The following is a 20738-nucleotide window of genomic DNA, read 5'->3' as shown; positions in this document are numbered from 1 at the left end:
GAGGTCTAGACGGGGGGCTTGTTCCAATGATGAAGAGTGGCCTCAACCAAATGCTTGATGGAAGAATGCTGTTTTGCAGGCCCTTTGGAACTTTGGCCGTTCCATAAGGGCCCAGGTCTCTGCTGCAGCACATTCCACCAGGCAGGAGCCAGGGCCAAAAAGGCCCTGGCGCTGGTTGAAACCAAGCACACTTCTTTGGGCCTGGGGACCACCAGCAAGTTGGAATTAATGGAGTGAAGTGTTCTTTGGTGGGTGTATTTGGAGAGGTGGTCCCTCAGATATGCAGGTCCCAAATTGCATAATGCCTTATAGGTTAAAACTAATACCTTAAGCCTGATCTGGAACTCGACTGGCTGCCATTGCAGCTGCTGGAGATCAGGTCAAACATGGGCTCTCCTTGGGGTCTGTGTAAGGACCTGAGAAGCCACATTCTGATCCAGTTGTAATTTCCAGGTCAGGCATAAGGGAAGGCTCATGTAGAGTGAGTTATGGTAATCTAGCCTGGAGGTGACCGTGGATCACTATGGCTAAGTGAAGTCTTGCCTGGAGGTGACTATTGCATGGATTACTGTGGCTAGGTGTTTTGTGGCCAGATGTTCTGAAATGTTTATATTGACATTACTTGAAGTCATCAATACAGAAGAACCTTGGCTTTCATTGAAGGAAAGTTGCTAGTTATTCCTCATATATTGCAAAGAACGCTGGTCAACGGTTCTTAACAAGCTAGGATAGCCTGGTGACTTAACCAAGTTGAGTTTGGGTTGGGTCCTTGGTATGAAGTCTGGATCTGTCCAGTGGCACAGTTATGTCATTTCCTTGTGCTTGTACTATTTGTTCCTCTGGTCTTTGTTTATATTCAGAGTGGGATGACATCAGCGAAGTTAGCTGGGCATGAGCAGTATTGGTGGAATGAAGGCTCAGAATTGATCCTAGTCCTGATGGCACAGAAAACCGCACTGTTTCTCCTTTCCCCAATGTCTTTGTTGAGCATACACAGTAGAACTTCCTGGGAAAATATCAGTAGATGGAGCAGACATAAAGCTCTATAAAGAAGAGGGTTTAAGGTTGTACAGAAAATGATAGGTGGAGACAGCTTAAATGTAATAAATTTAATTTGTTTAGTTGACTGAACGTTGAGCTATTGTTGAAATTTGGGTTAAGAGCCAGCTTGGTTTAATGGTTAGGAGCCCCGACTTCTGATCTGGCAAGGTGGGTTTGATTCCCCGCTTCTCCTCCACATGCAGCCCGATGGGTGACCTTGGACTCAGCACTGATAAAGCTGTTCTGACCTATCAGTGATATCAGGGCTCTCTCAGCCTTACCTCCCTCACAGAGTGTCTGTTGTAGGGAGAAGAAAGGGAAGGTGATTGTAAGCCGCTTTGAGACGCCAGGTAGAGAAAAGTGGCATATAAGAACCAATTCTTCTTATTCTAAATCAAAACTCTAGAGTTACTTCTCAGATGGACTGCAATATTTAAAAAAAATCAAACATGGATATGATTCTACAGTCCTCTTCAGGCATATAAATGGGCTCATTGAATAATAGCTTGTGGCTAAGATCCCCTAACTGATGTTATGAAGTCCTATTGAAATGTGTGGTTTAAGCATTTGCAGGTTGCTGCTGGAACTCTGTATTTGCTTTAAACAGTATTGTAGAATGATACTTCCAAAGTCCATAAATGGAATTACGTGCTGAGAAGTGTTTTCTTCATGCAGTGTTTATTCAATTTTGATGATATGATGCTTATTGGTTTGCCTCAGTAACCAAAAAGACACTTCCTCTCTGGCTTGGCAAAGCTATTAAACAATGCTAATCGACAAGTGGCAGGATTTTCCTCATAAACACATATTCTAGGAGGTAAAGCCAGGACATTTTGACCATTCCACATGAACACAGTCATCCTTAAGTTGACAAGTGAGCTATTTCTTTATGTGCAGTCCTTCATTTCCTGGTTTGCTCCCAGTTTAAATATTCTTTCAGGAAGACTTCATGAGTTCAATCATTTAAGTGTGCAGCTAAAACCACAAGAAATGCCATGTATAGCTCCATTAACATCCAGGGCTGGCTGGAGCTTCTGTTCCTGTATACTCAATGGCAAACCTGAGCTTGCTGCCTTGTAATGTGTGGCATGAAGCTTAAATTAAACCATGAGATAGTATCTTTAACAATTATGCAAGCATACAGCCAAGCCATAATTATGAAAGAACCTGTCAAGACTGTGGGTGTAGATGCTTTTGCAAATCATGTCTTCATAAATGAGTCACCGGTGTATGGTGTGCAACCTAAAGTGGTCTATTGGAGTATAGAATCATAGAAGAATCATAGAATCATAGAGTTGGAAGGGGCCATACAGGCCATCTAGTCCAACCTCCTGCTCAACGCAGGATCAGCCCTAAGCATCCTAAAGCATCCAAGAAAAGTGTGTATCCAACCTTTGCTTGAAGACTGCCAGTGAGCGGGAGCTCACCACCTCCTTAGGCAGCCTATTCCACTGCTGAACTACATTGACTGTGAAATTTTTTCCTGATATCTAGCCTATATCGTTGTACTTGTAGTTTAAACTGCAGCCAACGGGAACAGCATCCTGCCCTCCTCCAAGTGACCACCTTTCAAATACTTAAAGAGGGCTATCATGTTCCCTCTCAACCTCCTTTTCTCCAGGCTGAACATTCCCAAGTCCCTCAACCTATCTTCATAGGGCTTGGTCCCTTGGCCCCAGATCATCTTCGTTGCTCTCCTCTGTACCCTTTCAATTTTATCTACATCCTTCTTGAAGTGAGGCCTCCAGAACTGCACACAGTACTCCAGGTGTGGTCTGACCAGTGCCGTATACAATGGGACTATGACATCTTGTGATTTTGATGTGATGCCCCTGTTGATACCGCCCAAAATGGCATTTGCCTTTTTTACCGCTGCATCACACTGCCTGCTCATGTTTAGCTTAGAATCCACAAGTACCCCAAGGTCTCGTTCACACACAGTGTTACCTAGAAGCGTATCCCCCATCCAGTAGGCATGCTTTTCATTTTTCTGAGACTTTCATTCTGAGATGAAAGTCCTGGTAGATGTGCTACATTGCTGAAATGGCTCCTGGTGCTTCTGTTGCGCTGATACAAACACACAAGAAAGTGATGTAACACAAAGGGCCAGACTAGCTGTGGAGCTGTTAAGGGAATTATTCCATTACTGGGTCCCCAGGCTGCTGTTAATGCCTTTAATGCTACCATCCATGAAAATAGCCCTTATCTTAAGTCACAATCTTTGGCTGCAGCAGAAGCTGTTGTCAATTCTAATTGAAGCTGCTGGTGAAACAAAAGCAATGGAGAGTTGTATGTCTACACTGGGTGGAACGGTGACATAAATATCCACTGTCCCTCGGGTGACTTGGGGACACTGGTGTCTGCTCCTTTTAACTGTTCTTTAGGAGCCTGACATCTGGCATAGGGGAACTCTCTTGTTCAGTAACAGCTTGCTGCTAATATGCATTAATATCCTATTGGAAAGAAAGTGCATGGGAGGAAGTGTCATTACAAACCGTGAGACTGGTACTCGGACACTGACTGTAATCTGTTTCAGAATTGTGCTTATTATCCAAGCATGCAGCAACTCCCATAACTCATGGGACAGTTAAAGGAACAGGGACAGTTAAAGGAAACTTGGTTGATTTGAATATATAAACTGGCTTAAAGGTATATGATATATGATAGGGACATGAGCATACATGAATGCATAAATCAGCCTTAGACTGGATCATGCCACTGGTCCATCAAGGTCAGGATTGCTTGGGCTTTTTAACTGGAGATGCCGCGGATTGAACCCGGGACCTGAGCCACAGCCCTGGAGAATGTGAACCACTGTAAACAAACTATAGCAAACAAACTGGAATTCAGATTGGCTGCCAACACTGGGTTTTTACTTTGGCTTTCTATGGCTGGCTTGGTTCACACAATTAAGCTATTCAGCATATTTACCTTAGGCCCCAACTGGTCAAGCTGCTTGGGCAATCTGTGACTGGATCTTCCATATGTCTTTTAAAAGCATATGGGACCCACATAGGCCACGCAGTTCGAATCAGGGCTAAAGGAGAAAAGAAGTATTTAGAACTTCCACCTCCTGATAGTTCTAGAGAAGATTGAGTCCAGAACCTCACTAAAATAAAATGAATAAATATTATATTTGTATACTGCCCTATCCTTGCTAACAACATTTTAAAAATTGTACATATGATATAAGATAAGTCCTTCATAAAAGCTGCCTCCCTGTTATTTATATCCCTATGGGGACGGCACAGAATGCAGAGGGGTTCCTGTTAGTGGATGATTGGGGGGGGGGTTACTTCTCTCTCAGGCTATTACCCCCAGAAGGAAAATAACTGGAAATTTCTGGGCCAGTCTTTTTCCTCCTTCCCAGAGTTAATAGCTTGGAGGGAGAATTAGTTTTGATTGGTACCTCTTGGCTGCAAATAACAACCAGGAAGTTAACATTTTAGAATGTATCACTTAGAACAACCCTGAAAGGAAAACTATTGTCCCCCATATTCTATAGAGAAAAGGACAATCTTACATTTGCATAGAGGTTGCAGTTACAAACAACAGTATAAATTTTGTGTGTGTATGCATCCTTGTTTAAGAGGGTTGTCTTACAATCAAGATTGCCTTCCATTTGGGTTAATATGATAAGGATTTTTCCAGATAGGGAACTCTTGTGTTATTAAGGATACACTCTTCACAGGAAAAATAAACAAGAGTCTAGTAGCAGCTTAAGGTTTTAGTGCAGCATACATTTTTGTGTACTAGAGCCCTTTCAAGAGGCCATCTTCAAGCAGCAGCTGGGCAAATACTTTCTTTAGGTTGATCCTGCATTGAGCAGTGGGCTGGACTAAATGGCCTGTATGGCCCCTTCCAACTCTGTGATTCTGTGTACAACAGAATTGTTCAGGTGGGCATTTCTATGAAGGGCTGTGGTATAGGAGAATAGATCAGGAGGAACTGGACTATGATCTATAGATAGTACTACATATTATACGTATCTGTTTGCTGTATCTTGTTCTCATCGTGTTTTCTACTTACATAATCCCATCTTTTGCATGGTTCAACATACCATATTTTATATTAATGCTTGGTTTTCAGATTTCTGTAATCCTAGTTGTATTAAATTGCTTATTAAACGTCTCATCCTGTTTATTGCATTGTCTTACATTGTGTAATCTACCTTGTGTCTCAGTGAAATGCAGACTGTAATGTAAATAAACAAATACGCACTGAGTCATCGTTAGACAAACACTTATATGGGATTATGAAAACATATTCTGCAAGATCAAGGAGACAGGAGTCACAGGGAAAAACGTAATTAGATAATTTTCAAATATAATCAAAAACCATTCCCAAAAGCAGTGTTTGGCTATTTCCCTACTTTTGATGAGCTAGTTAACACCTATCATAACTACGGAGTCCCAAGTGTTTGTTCAATCCTCTAGGGAAGACTGTATAACTCTAATTCAGCAGTTTAGTGCTGGAGTCATCCGTTTGAACTTCTTTTGCTGGAGAATAATGACTTTTAAATCATCAGCCAGGATGGCAAAATACATTCCCAATAGTATGTGAATACTGCCATTTTTTAATTGAAGCTATTTGTTGTTTTGCATATGAAGTCACCTGTCTGTCCTGACTAGAAACCAAATATATATTGTTGGAAAGATTCAGCTCTATGACCAGGGGTGCCAGATAGTCCGGCGATATTAGGCCATATGCACCATGAACTTCTGAGTTCCAGTGAGGACATTGGGTTGCTATTCAGATGTGAAATATGATGTGTGTTTTGGTTCCAGTACTAGAGAAATGTAGCAAAATGTGTGCTGATCGTTAGACTTCATCTGTGCCCTGTTTATTTCAGGGTTTAGTAAATTTTGACATTGGCCCATGAAGTAGGCAGTAGTTTGTTCATCTTATTTATTTAATTAGAGATTTATATCCTGCCACTTCCAATTAGCTCGTGGCGTGTTACAATATCAATATCAATAAAACACCCCACTAAAAAATCCATTAAAACTCAACCAAAATGACCAGCGGTGGTAAAACATCCCATCCCTCTCCCCGGTCCTGAGATGTTCCAGTTTTGAGGGACAGAAAAGAAGGTGGGACCAGATGATCAAATGGTCTAAAGAGGAGCCCAGACCTTCCTGGCCTCAACCAAAAACCTGGTGGAAGAACTCCATCTTGTAGGCCCTGCAGAACTGTATGAGCTCCGACAGGGCCTGCAGCTCTCCCAGGAGATCATTCCACCAGGTAGGAGGAGCCAGGACTGAAAAGCCCCTGGCCCTGGTCAAGGCCAGGCGCACTTCTCTCGGGTCGGGGACTTCCAGAAAATTTGCACCTGCCGAGCACAACACCCTGCAGGGGGCATAAAGAGGTAAGTGGTCCCTCAGGTATGTTGGGCCCAGGCCGTATGTAGTCTTAAAGGTCAGTAATGACACCTTGAACTTGATGCAGGTCGCAACCAACAACCAATGAAGCTGCCTCAGCACTTGCTGGATATGGGCCCTCCAAGATGTAGCTGTGAGGACCCTAGCTGCTGCATTTTGCACCAGCTGCAATTTCTGGGTAGAGCAAGTCACCAAGGTCCGGTCTAAAGGTGACTGTTGCATGGATCACTGTGACCAAGGAGTTCTGTGGCAGGTAGGGCACTAGCAGCTGAGCTTGGCACAGATGGAAAAATGCAATATGGGCCATTCCAGAGACCTGGGCCTCCATTGATAAGGAGGCATCCAAGGTCACCCCCTAGTTCCTGGTTGAGGGCAAGATGTTAAGTTGCACCCCATCCAAGGTGGGTAGGCACGCTTCCTGTCCCACTGCCATTCTGCCTAGCCGCAGACCTCCATTTTGGAGGGGTTGAGTTTCAGGTGAATTTGCTCTAACATCCAACTATGGCTTCCAAACATCCAGGGAGTGAATTAGGGTGGGGTGGTGGTGGAGGGAGTCTGGCCTACCATCCATGAGTAGATAAAAACTGGATGTCATCTGCATATTGATGCATATTGATGACACCCCCGCCCATAGCTCTGGACCAGCTGGGACAGAGGACGCATAAAGATGCTAAATAATGTAGGGGAGAGCACTGCCCCCTGCGGAACTCCACATGGGAGCTGGCAGGGACGTGAAACCTGCTCCCCCACTGCCACCCTGTGTGTCTGGTTCCGGAGAAAGGAGTGCAGCCTCTGAAGGGCTGTCCCTCGACACCTGGCTGCGGCAAGGCAGCAGGCCAACAACTTGTGGTCGAACACTTCAAGTCTTGCACTCCTATTTAGTACCAAAGTGAACTCCAGGAATTTGGCTTGGGGTCAAAACTCTGGTAACTGTATCCAGGGCATACGGTAGCCCAAGCTGGTGCTTAATCATTCATTCATTAGCACGGAGTACTTTGTGCCTGAAAGACAGATAGAGGGTAAGAAACTGTGTCAGTCTGTCTCCGAGGAGCACGTTGAAGATGAATGGGACAAGGGTAATGTCACTTTCTTGCATTTGTCATGTGCTGCTTCCTTAAGAGTTTAGAGAGCAGCTGCTGCTAGTAGCTTGGGAGAAAATAGTAGCCTTTCACAGAGTTTCCTGAAATCTCTCAGCTGTTTGTCTTTTGTATTTCTTGTAAATTAGCAGAATGCTTTCAGGACTGGAAATGAGGAATTTAACATGCAAACCAGCAGAGCTTGATCTTGGCTTTCAGAGCTGCTTTAATATTTAGATCTGGCCCGAAAATGTCAGACGCGTCCATTATAAGCATTTTAAAGATTTTTCCCTCCTGCCTTTGACTTGCCAATGGCTTGTTTTCTTCGACCTTGTCAAACTTGCGACTGTTAAACGTCTGCCAGTATCTCCGTATGAAGAGGCTGGATTTGTGCCAGAAAATGATTTTTACTAGCATAAATTATACTTAGGTGCGGTATCTTGCTGGATGGTGAATTTACCAGATTTTGCAGGTTTAGTGAGGTCAGGATCTGAAGGAAACCATTGTAAGAAACAATGTTACTAACTGTTGTATTTGAGTACCTCTCCATTATTTTCAGGCCTAATTCCCTAAGTAGCAACAAAACTTCTTTCTACCTCATCAAAGCAATGGATTTGGCTTTTTAACCAGAGCTGATTGCATATGTTACAACTCTGCACAATTTTGCAATGTGGGCTGGATTGTAAAATGTGAAAGCAGAATTCTGCTTCCTGAGAATCTCCGTTTGGTTTGGCTTGTTTTTCAGTAACAGAAAGTCAGCTTTCTCTAGCCCTTATGATTGCATGCTGAATAAGGTAATTCGAGTTCAGAACTTACTAAATAAGGTAACAAATTCAGGACTTACTCCTTTCCCTGTCCAGTAAGTAGCAGAAAAGGCAGGGTCTTATACAAATACTTCATTGGATTACATGATTTAAACCAGACTGGGTGACATAAGGCATGTATATAGTGTATGTATAGTCTACTGAGCTTTGTGTGATAGCTATGAATTCCATTGGCATTTTGCTATTCTTGTTTCACAAAATGGTATGCTGGGTTTTAAAGAACTGTACTACACATACATAATGATGTACGGTATAGCATAGCTTAGAAGTGCTGTGTAAACAGATAAAGGGCTGTGAACAGTTAATTCTTCATAGAGACAGAGTGCCGTGAGTGACAGATTATTCCAAGAGACTTGATTGGTTAGCATCAGCTGAGCAGAGAAAGACTTCTGAGCTGAATGCTGAGGAAAATTCGGTCTGATTTCAGCTGTAGCTGAGAAGAGTTGAGTACTGACAGTTTCAAGATTTAGTCCTGACTGATAGCAGTTTAACCCAGACAGGAGAATTGGGGAAAGTTGGCAAAGATGAGTGGGTAGTTTGATGAAGTCTCCCATTTGGACGAAGGGAAGTGGATAGATCTTCTAGTGAAAGGAGAATTTCCCTACCCAGTCAAACAGTCTGAAGAGTGCAGAGATCCCTGGTCTGGTGTGGTTAGAGACTGTCTTTGGAGACCTTGAGAGTCAATTAAAAACTTAAGAGGAGTATTGGTATTTCAGGAGAAGGGGTTTGAGTACTGAAAAGTATTACCAGTCTTCTAGAAACCACAACATTTAGAAAATACTCAAAGAAAATGTATTGAATTGTTTGGGGGGAAAACTGGAACAAAATCCTTTCGACGTAAAGATTTAAGTTGTGAAAAGCTTAACAAACTTAGCCTGAAATGTAAGAACTAAAGTCTGTGCATGTACTGGTTTTATCTCAGAAATGTCAATCCCTGATTTCACCTGATCTTTCCCCTCTAAGTTAAATAAAATATTTTGTTATTTTTGAATTTCGGAATGCCTCAGGTGCCATTTAAGTTGTTTAAGTTAAAGGGGGTTCCTGATCCTTCTCTCAGATTCTTGGGCTGAGCCTACAGCCAAAATATCATATTGTTGCAGAATGGGACATTCAGAGTTCTTCATCAAAGAACATTACTAGGGTGGTTCAGTCAGTAAAGAGAAAGAAAAATGAAGGGAAAAATCTTGCCTCTGATGGAAGGAAGTGGATAGGGCCATCATAACAATAAACAGAACACTGATGTTTTATTACAGTAATAACATACATAGGTTCCATTCAGAAAGTCACTGTGGAACTTAACGTACATGGCATTATTTACTGCTTTTTTCCCTTAATACTAATTAACCTAACCTGCCCTGATGAGGATTGTCCTGGCTAGCCTGATCTCCTCAGAAGCTAAGCAAGATTGGTCCTGCTTTGTTTATGTATAGAATCATGGAGTTGGAAGGGACTTCAGGGTCATCTGGTCCAGCTCCCTACACAGTGCAGGAACTTACAACTACCTGCACACCCACATTGAACCCAATTCCATGCCCAAGTGAATAGAAATGTATGTATGTCCAGGCTAGCCTGATCTCCTCAGAAGCAAAGCAAGGTTGGTCCTGGTTTATTTATTTGGTTGATTGATTTCTTAACCACCATTCCCAGACCCAGCTGGCTCGTGGCGGTTTATAAAAAAAACCAGTAAAACCCCAATAACAGTATATAAAAACAGTACTACAGCCCTTAGGCAGTGCATATCCCAGTTTCAACCCCCCTCCCAACATTACCAGTCCAGAATAACTCTATACACACACACTGCCTACAAGTCTTGGAGAAGGCATATACAACTGCACCTTGATGTTCCAGGCCTTCTGATGAGGGATCCAAGATCTTCCCCGACCCATCTTCAATCAAATGCCTGATGGAAGAACTCTGTCTTGTAGACCCTGAAGAACTGTGATAACTCTGTCAGGGCCCTCAGTTCTTCCGGGAGCTCTTTTCACCAGGTCGAGGTCAGGTCCAAAATGGACGTAGCCCTGGTTGAGGCCAGGTGCACCTCCCACGGACTCGGGACCACCAGCAGATTCAGACCCACTGAACAAAAAGCCCTGCAGAGGGTATAAGAAGACAGGCAGTCCATCAGATAAATGGGGCCCAGACTGCAAATTAGCAGCCGTGACTTAACGCGGGCGCTGTTGATGAGGCGGCTGTGGGGGCTGATGAGAGCAACAGCGTGCCGGTACGTGCGAGCGTTCTCTGCAGCTGGTCGGCGCTCTGAGAGGGGCAGGGCACCAGCCCATATAAGGCTGGGAGCGTCGCCTCCCCTCTTTGGCTCTCTGTGCCTCTTGCCTCTGAACAACTACCCACCCCCTTACCCCCTTTTTTATTCTGTTGTTAATGGTTAGCATGTTATATTTGTCGCAGCTGCAGGTCAAGCCAAGTAAGGAGCCTGTTGGCAGGGATTCCTGTCTGCAAACGGAAAGACCTGAGCGTGGGGGTCTGGCTGACAAGAGGGTGTGGCCTACCCGGCTGGGAGGCCAGGGGCCCGTGGCCAGGCGGCTGGGGTAGTCAATGGAGGCGGACGCCCATTGGCCCCCATCAAGCCTCCTCCTGTGTGGTCGGAGCCATGGCATGGTGCGACCTGCCCTTCCCGGCTGGGAGTAGGCAGGAACCCGAGCACTATGGTTCACGGGGGAAGAACAGACGGGCGGCTGAATGTTCAGGCTTCCTTGCTTGGCTCTTGGGCCAACCCCCGCTGGGGTTGTAACAAAAAGCTGCGGCCATTTTGGTGCCAACATTCTGAGTCGCGTCTTCATTGGCATAGTCGCTGTCTGCTTGTCAGTGACCTGATCTGCTTCCCAGTGAGTTAATGTATTGACTAATTTTTGGCTGTAGTGAGTTTTGGGAACGTGCCGTAAACTAAGCTCTTAGTAAACTTTTGCTGCTTTCTTACAGGAGGATTTGACTGTAAGTCAGTATTTAAGAAGGGCTGTAAGTAAATCAGTTTATGAAAGTGCACATTTTTCTCTATCATCAGCTGTTTGTAAAGCAAGACAGGAAGTGGAAGAGGAAAGGCTTTGCCTTAGTGAAACAGCCAGTTGTTGATAAGGTCTCATTCTTTATGACTTCATACATTCCTTTTGAGAAATGCAGTTGAAAGAACTACACTTGTACACAGCTGTTGTGTAGGGTGGTCATTGCCCTTCCCCCCTGTAGCGACACTGAAAACTGATACCACCCAAAGTTCCAAATCAGCAGAAATTCACTTTTTATAAGTAAAGTTGCTTTCCAGTTAGTGGAATTTTGTTTGTACTTGTTTCATCACACACACACTTCCCGAGATTCAGTAGATACCATGCTTAGGGGGGAGAGAAATGCAAGATAATTATCTAAATGGATAGGACCTTTGGTATGGATGGTTAAGATCAAAGGCATCCCAGTGGTTTGGATAACAGCCAGACAACTCATATCAGTTGTATTTGTTAGTAGGTGTCCATTTTGTTAGTAGTCGTCAGAATATTAAGCCGTTTTGGCCACAGCTTTCTTCTTGGCTGGTTCTTAATGGGTGCCACAGACCAGTACTCTGAATGTTCAGTAAAACCAAAGAAGCAAGTGTGTTACTTCAGCAATTGTGAAGGAAAGTAAAGAGAAGAACAGCAGCAGACGACAAAAACTTTTGCAGATCCAGAGTGGGGTTTGTTTGTTTGTTACTATTTTATTTCAAAAAGTGGGCATTCCACCTTTTCATCCTGTGCGGTGTCCTGATGTACATCAGCCTTCATCCCATCCTATTATAGATCGTATGAGGAACAGTTTAAAAATTTTCCGTGCACTATTTCCCTAAATGAAAATATCTCCATTGGTATGGGTCATACATAAATGGTAACCTCTCCCTTCTCCATTACCACTGGGTCCTGTGTGCATGGTCCCAGACTCCCAGTGGCTTGGGTTACCTGCCCTTTTGGGCCTCTCGGCAATCTAGGGGCGGGCCGTGGTCCTGTGACCCCTTTCTGTCCAAGGATTAAGCTGCATACTGCTCTGCTTCTACTCTCTATCTCTCTTTATTCAGGCCAGGCTTACAGCTTTAAAGTTCCTGCACTTTTCCTGCCTGGAGTAATTTTATGTCACAGACCCCCTGGCAGGTAGACTCTGCCTTCCCCAGCTGCCTCCTAGTCAGCCATTTAACTTAATGTCCTCCCTCAGTTCTTGACCCTTCCCTCTTCACCCTGTGCTTCTCATGTTATGGACCATGCCCTCTAGCTTGCCTCCTAACTCTCCACCCAACAAGGGTCTTGCAGCTGGTGATTCCCAGCATAATCTCTTGGAAGTGACAGCTGTTTTCCTGCCGGTCCTCACCCCCGGGTCTGCCCGCCACAGTCCCACCTCAGCACCTTTTAAAGGGCAGGAACATGGTGCTCCAGTGGCATGTATAGTTTGGTGCTCAGTGGAATAGTTAGGAACTCTGCAAAATCAGGATAACTTAACTGGTTATCAATAAAAAGTGTTCAAAAAAACAACAACCCACTGGTATTACTACTTATTTATAGAGCCTGGCACACAAAACTAACAGTGTGGCTTGCAGTACATCTAATTATGTTCACCTGGCCTCGACCCAGGTCAGGGCCTATTCAGTCCTGGCCCCAACCTGGTGGAATGAGCTCCCCTGCCAGAGTTGTCAGCTTTCTTCAGGGCCTGCATGATGGAGCTCTTCCACCAGGTGTATGGTTGAGGCCAGGGCAGAATCCTGGCATTCCAACCAAGGATCCCTTCCCAAGGTCAATTAGACCTGCACCCACTCCCAGTGGAAGAGGACTTGGCCTCCAGCTGAACAAAAGAATCTTGTGACTGTCAGAACGAAAAGATATCTAGTCTCGATAGCTGTATTGTATTGAAATTGGAGAGCAAATGCGAGTTAAGAATGCAGGATGCAGAACTGATCTATTGAAATGAGAAGTCGTTCCAGGCATAATGAAAGGCCTCATATATAGTAGTAGTAGATGTTTAATACTGTCATAGACCAGCATAGGTAAATGGGATACAATCAATTCAAACCAAAATTTAAAATGGTCTAAAATACATAATATAGTAATATACTATATATAGCATGCAATAAGAATGTAAACATATAGTCCAAGGGTAGTCAAACTGCGGCCCTCCAGATGTCCATGGACTACAATTCCCAGAAGCCCCTGCCAGCATTTGTTGGCAGGGGCTTCTGGGAATTGTAGTCCATGGACATCTGGAGGGCCGCAGTTTGACTAACCCTGAATAGTCCAATCAAATGATGAACTACTCTACAATATTACAACCCTCAGAATCATTCAGCACAAATCATCCTATTACGAATCTATATGAATTCCAGGAATGGTCCCACAATGCAGACCAAAAAGAGGGATTTTTCTGGGGCTGGGGGCAAAGTTTCCTGCAAACCAGAAGAAAAGCCCGGGACTGCATAAGAATACCCGCCCCCCCAAAAATTAAACCAACATGTTTTGTTTTGTTTTAAGAGCAGCATCTGTACAAGTACATACATTGCTTCCGCCAGGAGTATACATGGAGTATAGGGTTGCTAAAGCAACTGAAAGTGGTTACCTGTTCTAAAAATAGTGGTGCTGGACAATGGCTGGAGGAGAGGGGATGGGCAAAATCAAAAAGGTAGCAGCAGGTAGGGCTATGGAAAAATGGGATGATTAGTACTGGACAGATGGGAGGGGGAGGAACCTGGTGTCAGTACAGTGGGAAGGGGATCTAGGAAAGGTACCAGAGCAGCTAAGAGACTGATGTGGAGGAGGGAATGGGGATGGCCACTGGGAGTGGTAGAAGGGAGGGGAGGGAGGGAAAAGGGATAAATGGGAATTCCTCTCCTCTTCAAATCCTCATGGGGCTTCTATTTTTAATTATCTAAAGCTGCAAAATCACAAGATGCACATGTGCTTTTCTTCTGTCTGTTTAAAATGTAATTTTGATTCCTAAATGCCACCTTTCTTCCTACGAACCCTTTCTATAATTCAATCATTATTTTCAACATTTCTTTACAAGGATTTTCAGGATTATGTGTACTGTGGATGAGGATCTGGTCTTTATAACCAACATGTAGTTATAGGGATTTTTGCTTTAGGCTTCCCAATGCAATAAGTATTCATTATGAAGCATTTTCAGTTTAATATGTTCTCAATTTGGATGGGACTTTGCAGTTTGATGAACTGTAGCTGATTTGTCTAGAAAAGAAGCAAACACACTTACTGATACTTAGATGTTCTCTTTGACAGTCTGTCCTGTTCTTAAGATACATGTGCTTCTTAAACTACAACCATTGTGTGGTACTACTAGAATAAAACAGGAGCAGTCTGCCTAATTCTATTTATTTCTGATACAAAGAGAGTGTTTCCTCGCCTCTTAACCATGAAAAGGATATTAAGAGAGCAGTATGGGCTAGTGCTCTGTCATCTCTCTTTCTTGGTCCTCTTTCCCACTTGATTTTTCCCATTCCTTCTCTATTCATTATCCATAGTTGAAATTCTGTGCATTTCAATATCATGATTTTTCATACTGTGAATGAGTTGTGGTTTAATCCTGGTTTGGCTACCCAGTATGTTGCTAAGATGCAAACTGTCATTTGTGATTTAGATGTAACAATGAACTTTGTTGGCGTCTTGTGAATCAGGAAGTCCCAAATTCCTGAGCAGGGTGTCAAGAGAGGATGGTTAGAGCTACACATTGTGAGCATTCATCTCAGTTACATCTCGGTTGTAAAGTTCGCCATAGATAATGTTGAAAAGTGCAGGGATAGTTATCATAACAGGGAGACAGCATATGCCTCCAAACCCATCTACAAGATCCAGAGAAAATCAATATGGCCAAGTATAGATTCAAGTATTCATAGGCAACATGAAGCCCTGTTTGCAGTATCTCATGCAGTGTTATAAAAGTATTTGCCTACTGAATCTGTGAATGTCCTTGTGGATATGACTTCATATTGGTCAAACCCTCTTATATTTGCTAATTATTTCTGAGTCGCTAGATCAGTGCTACCTGGCCAGCAACTAGAAGAACTTTTTCTTTGGGATTTGCTTTCCGTGTGTGGCATATAGAGGGAAGGCAGTTTCGGCCCTTTGTCTTAAAAGGATAAGGGTGAGTCAAGAGGTCGTAACAGCTGCATATTCCTTTGGGCAAACAGAGGGACGGGAACTGTTTCAGTATCTTCCCCTTCATTCCATGCATAGCAGATGCCTGAATATCTGGTCATGGGAATGGCTAAAGGATATTCAACAGTTTTGCCCCACGGTCATGGCTAATCACTCCCGTCTTCAGTGCTATCTCAGTGGAGCATAAAGTGTAGGTCCTTTACCTTTTGATTTAATGTCTGTGTCAGCTATAAAACACAGCAGGCCAGCCACCCCTATCTCGCCTGTAATCTACCTGTTTCTGCCAGGGAAGGTTCTGTTACCTAATAAGCTCTTTGGATTCAAATTACAGCCATATGGAAAATGTGAGTTTGCAATATTATGAATTTAGACATCTTCTTATGTGGGTTCTTTAGCTCTTTTGTTTGTTTTTGTTCTTGTGTTATTTAAACTTCTCCACAGATTACATGAAGGTTGTTTATTTGCTGGGTTTTTTAAGGAAGCCGAGATGCTCACAAGTGTTCAACTCATGCGCATATACTCTAAATGCATTGTACCTCTTCTTTGCTGAAGGAAATATTGAAAATCACAGAGTTTTATCTAGTTAGTTGAAAGAATTTGTGAATTTTCTAACCGTGCAACAGCTATCTGATAAATTAGAGTGGTTGCTTCTAGTGTGTGTTTCTTTAAGTTCATTGTTTCCATACAGATGTAGGTCACTGTTTGTACGAACTTCCAGAACTATATTAAATAGAAGATGTAAGTCATTGTTATTCCACCAGGCATATAAACGTGAAGGCGAATTCAGCACATGACTTACTGTATCATCTGTATGGTAACAGATTACCGAGATCAATTTGCGAATTTGTTTTATGAAATGAAGGCTTGTGTTTGTGTGGAGTGCACTATTTTCTGCTTTGAAATTCAAGAAGGATAGTCTGCAATTAACTCTTATACCATACCTGTTACGCTATCATCGTTCACCAGCCAATTTTGTATACCTGATCATGAGAGGGGGCAAATAAAGCAGATGCACAGGCCAGGGATTAAGCAAACGCTCCTACGTCTGGCATTGATGGCAATGAAATAAAGCATCTTCTTTAAGATTCAGGCTGTACCTCAAGCTACGTTTTGTCACTGCTTTGTGGAATGTCTGAATGCTTCATCTCAAGTCTTGCAGACAATTATTAGAAGATGCACATTTTTGCCCGGTTTTTACACAGCAGTTCTTGAAAAGCAGCACAAGTAGGGTCAGGTGCAGTTAGTAGTTATGGGGAGAGAGCTGTAGAGCAGGGGTAGTCAACCAGGGGCTCATGGGAATTGTAGTCCATGAACATCTGGAGGACCACCGGTTGACTACCCCTGCTGTAGAGTACAGTGGCCTTTTTCCTGTTGCATTGCAAAGGTAACATTGAATCCAGCCCGGAATCCCAGTGGGTTCCTTTGTCTTTAAGTAGTGTCTGGTGACATTCTGGAAAAACAGCTTGAACCACAGTGGAAAATGGGATCAAGAGACAGAAATCTTTGGAAAGTCCTGTCCTGAAATCCCCCAAGACTTCAGCAGATATATACACCATCCAGTTCAGGATATTTTCCCTGCATATAATCATTTTAGTTGTTTTTTAAACCAACCATATATATTCATTGATAGATACAACCGTTTTGTTGGTCTGCGGAGCAGGCTGTGCATTGCCCTTCCTTCTTAATAAGCCTCTCAGTGTTACCTACCTATCCCTTTTTTCCCTTTAAACTTGTTGCTTGCTGCAAAGAGATAGGGTTTCCCTGTTAATCAGAGTTTGCAGCCAAGGCTTGAAGTTACTTTGTCCACCTCTGTCAGCAGGAGTTGCTAGTGGTTATGGATCTTACCTTAGTCCCCTCTTCCCAGCAGTCCCATCAAACCCCAGAAGTTTGTTACTGGGATCAATGTGAGCAAATAGTTGTGCTGAGGAGAGGGAAAGGAATACAGTTGCCCTTTCTGCCTCTTCCATCTCCAGAGCTGTCCAGGTGTAAGAGGGAGCAAAGAGACAATTTTGCCTTCTTCTGGCTTCTTAGCACAGCTCCCTCTGTTGATTCGTGTGGGTCCTGCCATCCTGCAAATCGACTTTCTCAAGGTCAGAAGGGAAGGGGGCACATGAGAGTTCTGGTTCCAACATACAGTGCCTTAGAGTAGCGAATGCTTAGAAAAATCAAAGAGAGGAAAGGGAGGGGGGTGGGGAGGAGTAAAGTCATGATCCTGTAGTCAGCCTCTGTTGCTAACAAGAACATGATACCTGCTGAGGCCCTGGGATCATCCCCACCTGCCCTGGCTTGGAATTTTGTGTGCCTAATAGCTGGTTTCAGTTTGTATTTCCGCAATTAACCACCAATAGAAAGAGACTCAATAGAAGACAGACGCTGCTGCCTTTTAGTTAGGTTTGGGGGGTTTTTTTCCACCCTAGGGTATCTGAGGTATGAATTAGCTTCAGAATTCTCCCAAATGTTTTCTAGAAGCTGCTTGTAGAATTTTATAAATCATCCAGGCGCTTCCAGGCTTTCTAATGCAGGATCCACAAATGACATACATTCCATCGTCAGAGCCACAGTGGGAGAAGTGGGAGCTTTGGGAGGTGATCATCCTATTTCTGCTAATTGAGTTTGAGCTAATCTCCTTCGGAGGAAGGAAAGCCTCTTAGTGAATGATTTATTCAGTTCCTCTGGGTGCAAATGTAATGGTTGTTGCTGCAGCTTGAATTCAGGCACGAGAAAGACCCATGAGGAGTATAAGTTTTAAAAGTTCTCATATATAACCCTTTCCAGCGAAAACCGATCCAGAAGGCTGGACGTTTCTATATGCCTTTCACCATTTATTATAGCTTTCACAGTTGCCAAAGATGTTCAGGTACACAGCGCCACGGCAGGTTCCCCGCCTGTCAATGGAGCAAGATTTAAGGGTAAGAGAGTGATCTACTTGGTGATATCTGGAGTTTAGTTTTTCCTCCCTGAATGATTATAACTATTTGCTTTCTGTGGTTGGTAAGAATTATTGAGTGAATGCCAGTCTTTCTCTCTTTCCTGTAAATTCTACAGCTATCTTTTAATGTTTATAATATACATTTTTATAATGCACATATTTAAATATAAATACACACACACACACACACTTTAAAGAACTGTATTCTCCAAATGGCTTCAAAAAGAAGGGGGTGGGGAATACAAGGAACAGAATAGGCAAATTAAAGGGCCAAAGCTAGGAAAAACTTATTGCAGATTCCTAGTTATTCGCAACAACAACAAAAATCTCCAGGCATTTCTCAGCTGTGGATATTGAACTGCTTAGTGTATTATATTTATGATGATGACCATTGCCGTAGCCTTACAGAATGTGTGTTATATGCTGAATGGAGTCCTGGTGGTAACAGTGCAGCAGATTTCTGTATGGTGTGTTTTTCCTGTTTGTGAGAGGGAGTGGGAAGACTCATTTTGGCCTACCCACATCAGCCTTTCATGTGCTTTACTTTCCTCCCACTTAAATCAAAGGTTAGTTTTTAATTACAAGAAATGAGAAGAACACACTTGCTGCACATATTCCTGACTCTGGTGATCTTAGAGATTGGGAATCAAGCTGTTGAACCTAACCTCATCTAGGGTTCCTAATTCTTGGTCATACTAGGGTGTGGCAGAATATTGAAAAGTATCATTGTTGTTGCTTCCATGTTAGAGGTCCCGAGACAAGGTTGCACATTTATCAGACTCTCTACACAGTCTACTTAATCTTAAAATTGTTAGTTCAAAAGACATTTGAATGGATTGGTTATGAAGAAACTGAAGGCAGTAGGCCAGAGCATAGAATGCCTTCAATTTTGCTGTTTAGCAAAGATTTGGGGAACAGTGTGAAAAAAGAGAACCAACTTGAACTGTGGGAAAGATGATTTTGCTTTGAGAGAATTCCTTATTCCTAGAGTCAAGTTGACCATAAAGTTGACCATAAACCCATATTAAGGGGTACGAGATATTCTAATAGTGCCTTTTCCTGCATTTATCTTTGTTGTTGCTTCCTTCTGCCATTGGCCTGAATTGCACTTCAGTTTAGGTCCTAGAGCAGTTGTTTCCTCCAAGTCAGTGTCACCATGGGCAAGGGAGGAGGAAGGCCTGTTGACAGGCAGGCGGTAGACAACACTGAATGGGGAGTGGCTAGTCTAAGACTGCCCCTGCAAGATCCTCTGATTGGCAGTTCATCACAGTAGAGCTAAATAATCTGTAACTCATTTGCAACATGGAAGGTCCACAGAAACTAAAGGAAGCATCTGCACAAAGCCAGCACACAACTTTCTCGATTTGGCACTTTAATTTTGCAAATTAATCTCCAGGTGTTATTTATGAAGATCTACAGCCTCAAGATATTTATCACATCTCATGTTGCCAGTGCATGTTTTTAATGAATACGTTCCAGCTGACCCGCATGTGTTGCACCTGCATGACCTTTAAAAACTGGAGTGGGAATGAGTGATTTTGAGTAGCAGCTTTTGAATGGGTGATTTTCCTGCCTCTCTCTGGTCTCTTTGCTCCTTCACTTCCTTGTGATGGGGAATGGATGCAAAAGATCAGCACTGGGCTCAGCATATCTCACCCAGACGAGTGATGACATGACATATAGCTTTTTTTCTAACGCACATGAGATACACTCTCAGCACAGAATTATATGATAGCGAAGAGTGGTGAGCCTAGGCACATGCCATAGGAGGTGGTCTCCAAAAAGTCAAAAGCTTACATATTGGTTGGAGCCATAATCTACAGATCCCACTCAGCTACACTTTATAATGAGTTTAGATTTTGTATATAGAGTGTATTGTAATAATTCTGACCACTGAGGAAGACCCAGTAGGGTCGAAACGCGTTTGGTCTTATGTGCAGTTAGTTCTGTATAGTTTTTATTCTGTTTTTAAATTGTGCACCACAATAAATAATTACAGTTTTTATATTATTTATTGTACAGCTCAACTTCTGAGGTCCCACTTGTAAAGGTTGGGTTGTGTTCCTATTTTGGTTTTGACATGCGGACTGTGCCTGAAATTCTGAATTAATGGTTGGCAGCTTGGCAGCTTCTAAAACATATGGTGGTTCTGCCAAGGCTTCAGAGATGGCAAGCTACTAATACATTTTTTTTCCAGACTCTTATTATTTCCTCCTTCTGTGGAATGTTTAGGGATCAGCAGCAGCAGGAACGAGGAGTGGATAGGTGAAGATTCCTCCACTCGCTCCATTGCTGCTGTTCCTAAGAAAGGGTCTAGAATTCTGTCCCACCTTCAAGAGGGGAAAGGGGTCGATAAGAGA

The 20738-nt window shown here is 43.2% G+C and overlaps 1 protein-coding gene across 6 annotated transcripts in view; it reads left to right on the top strand.

Moving 5' to 3' along the window:
• The window catches only part of LOC143841251 (PALM2-AKAP2 fusion protein-like), a 105679-nt gene that overhangs the window by 31883 nt on the left and 53058 nt on the right, over positions 1 to 20738 (top strand). Inside the window, exon 1 of one of the 6 annotated variants that reach the window (XM_077345324.1) lies at positions 15641 to 15793. The exons of 4 other annotated variants lie outside the window; for them this stretch is intronic. In XM_077345324.1, coding sequence (XP_077201439.1) covers positions 15785 to 15793 — 9 coding nt within the window. In that variant the 5' untranslated portion in view covers positions 15641 to 15784. Of the gene's footprint in view, positions 1 to 15640; positions 15794 to 18201; positions 18359 to 20738 lie in introns of those variants that run through there. One more of the 6 variants, XM_077345320.1, reaches the window with a different exon arrangement.

This window comes from Paroedura picta, chromosome 7 (assembly GCF_049243985.1).
Source record: "Paroedura picta isolate Pp20150507F chromosome 7, Ppicta_v3.0, whole genome shotgun sequence".
In the NCBI taxonomy this organism is placed as follows: Eukaryota; Metazoa; Chordata; class Lepidosauria; order Squamata; family Gekkonidae; genus Paroedura; species Paroedura picta.
Note: the sequence above shows the minus strand (reverse complement) of the source record. Positions and strands in the feature narration are given on the sequence as shown.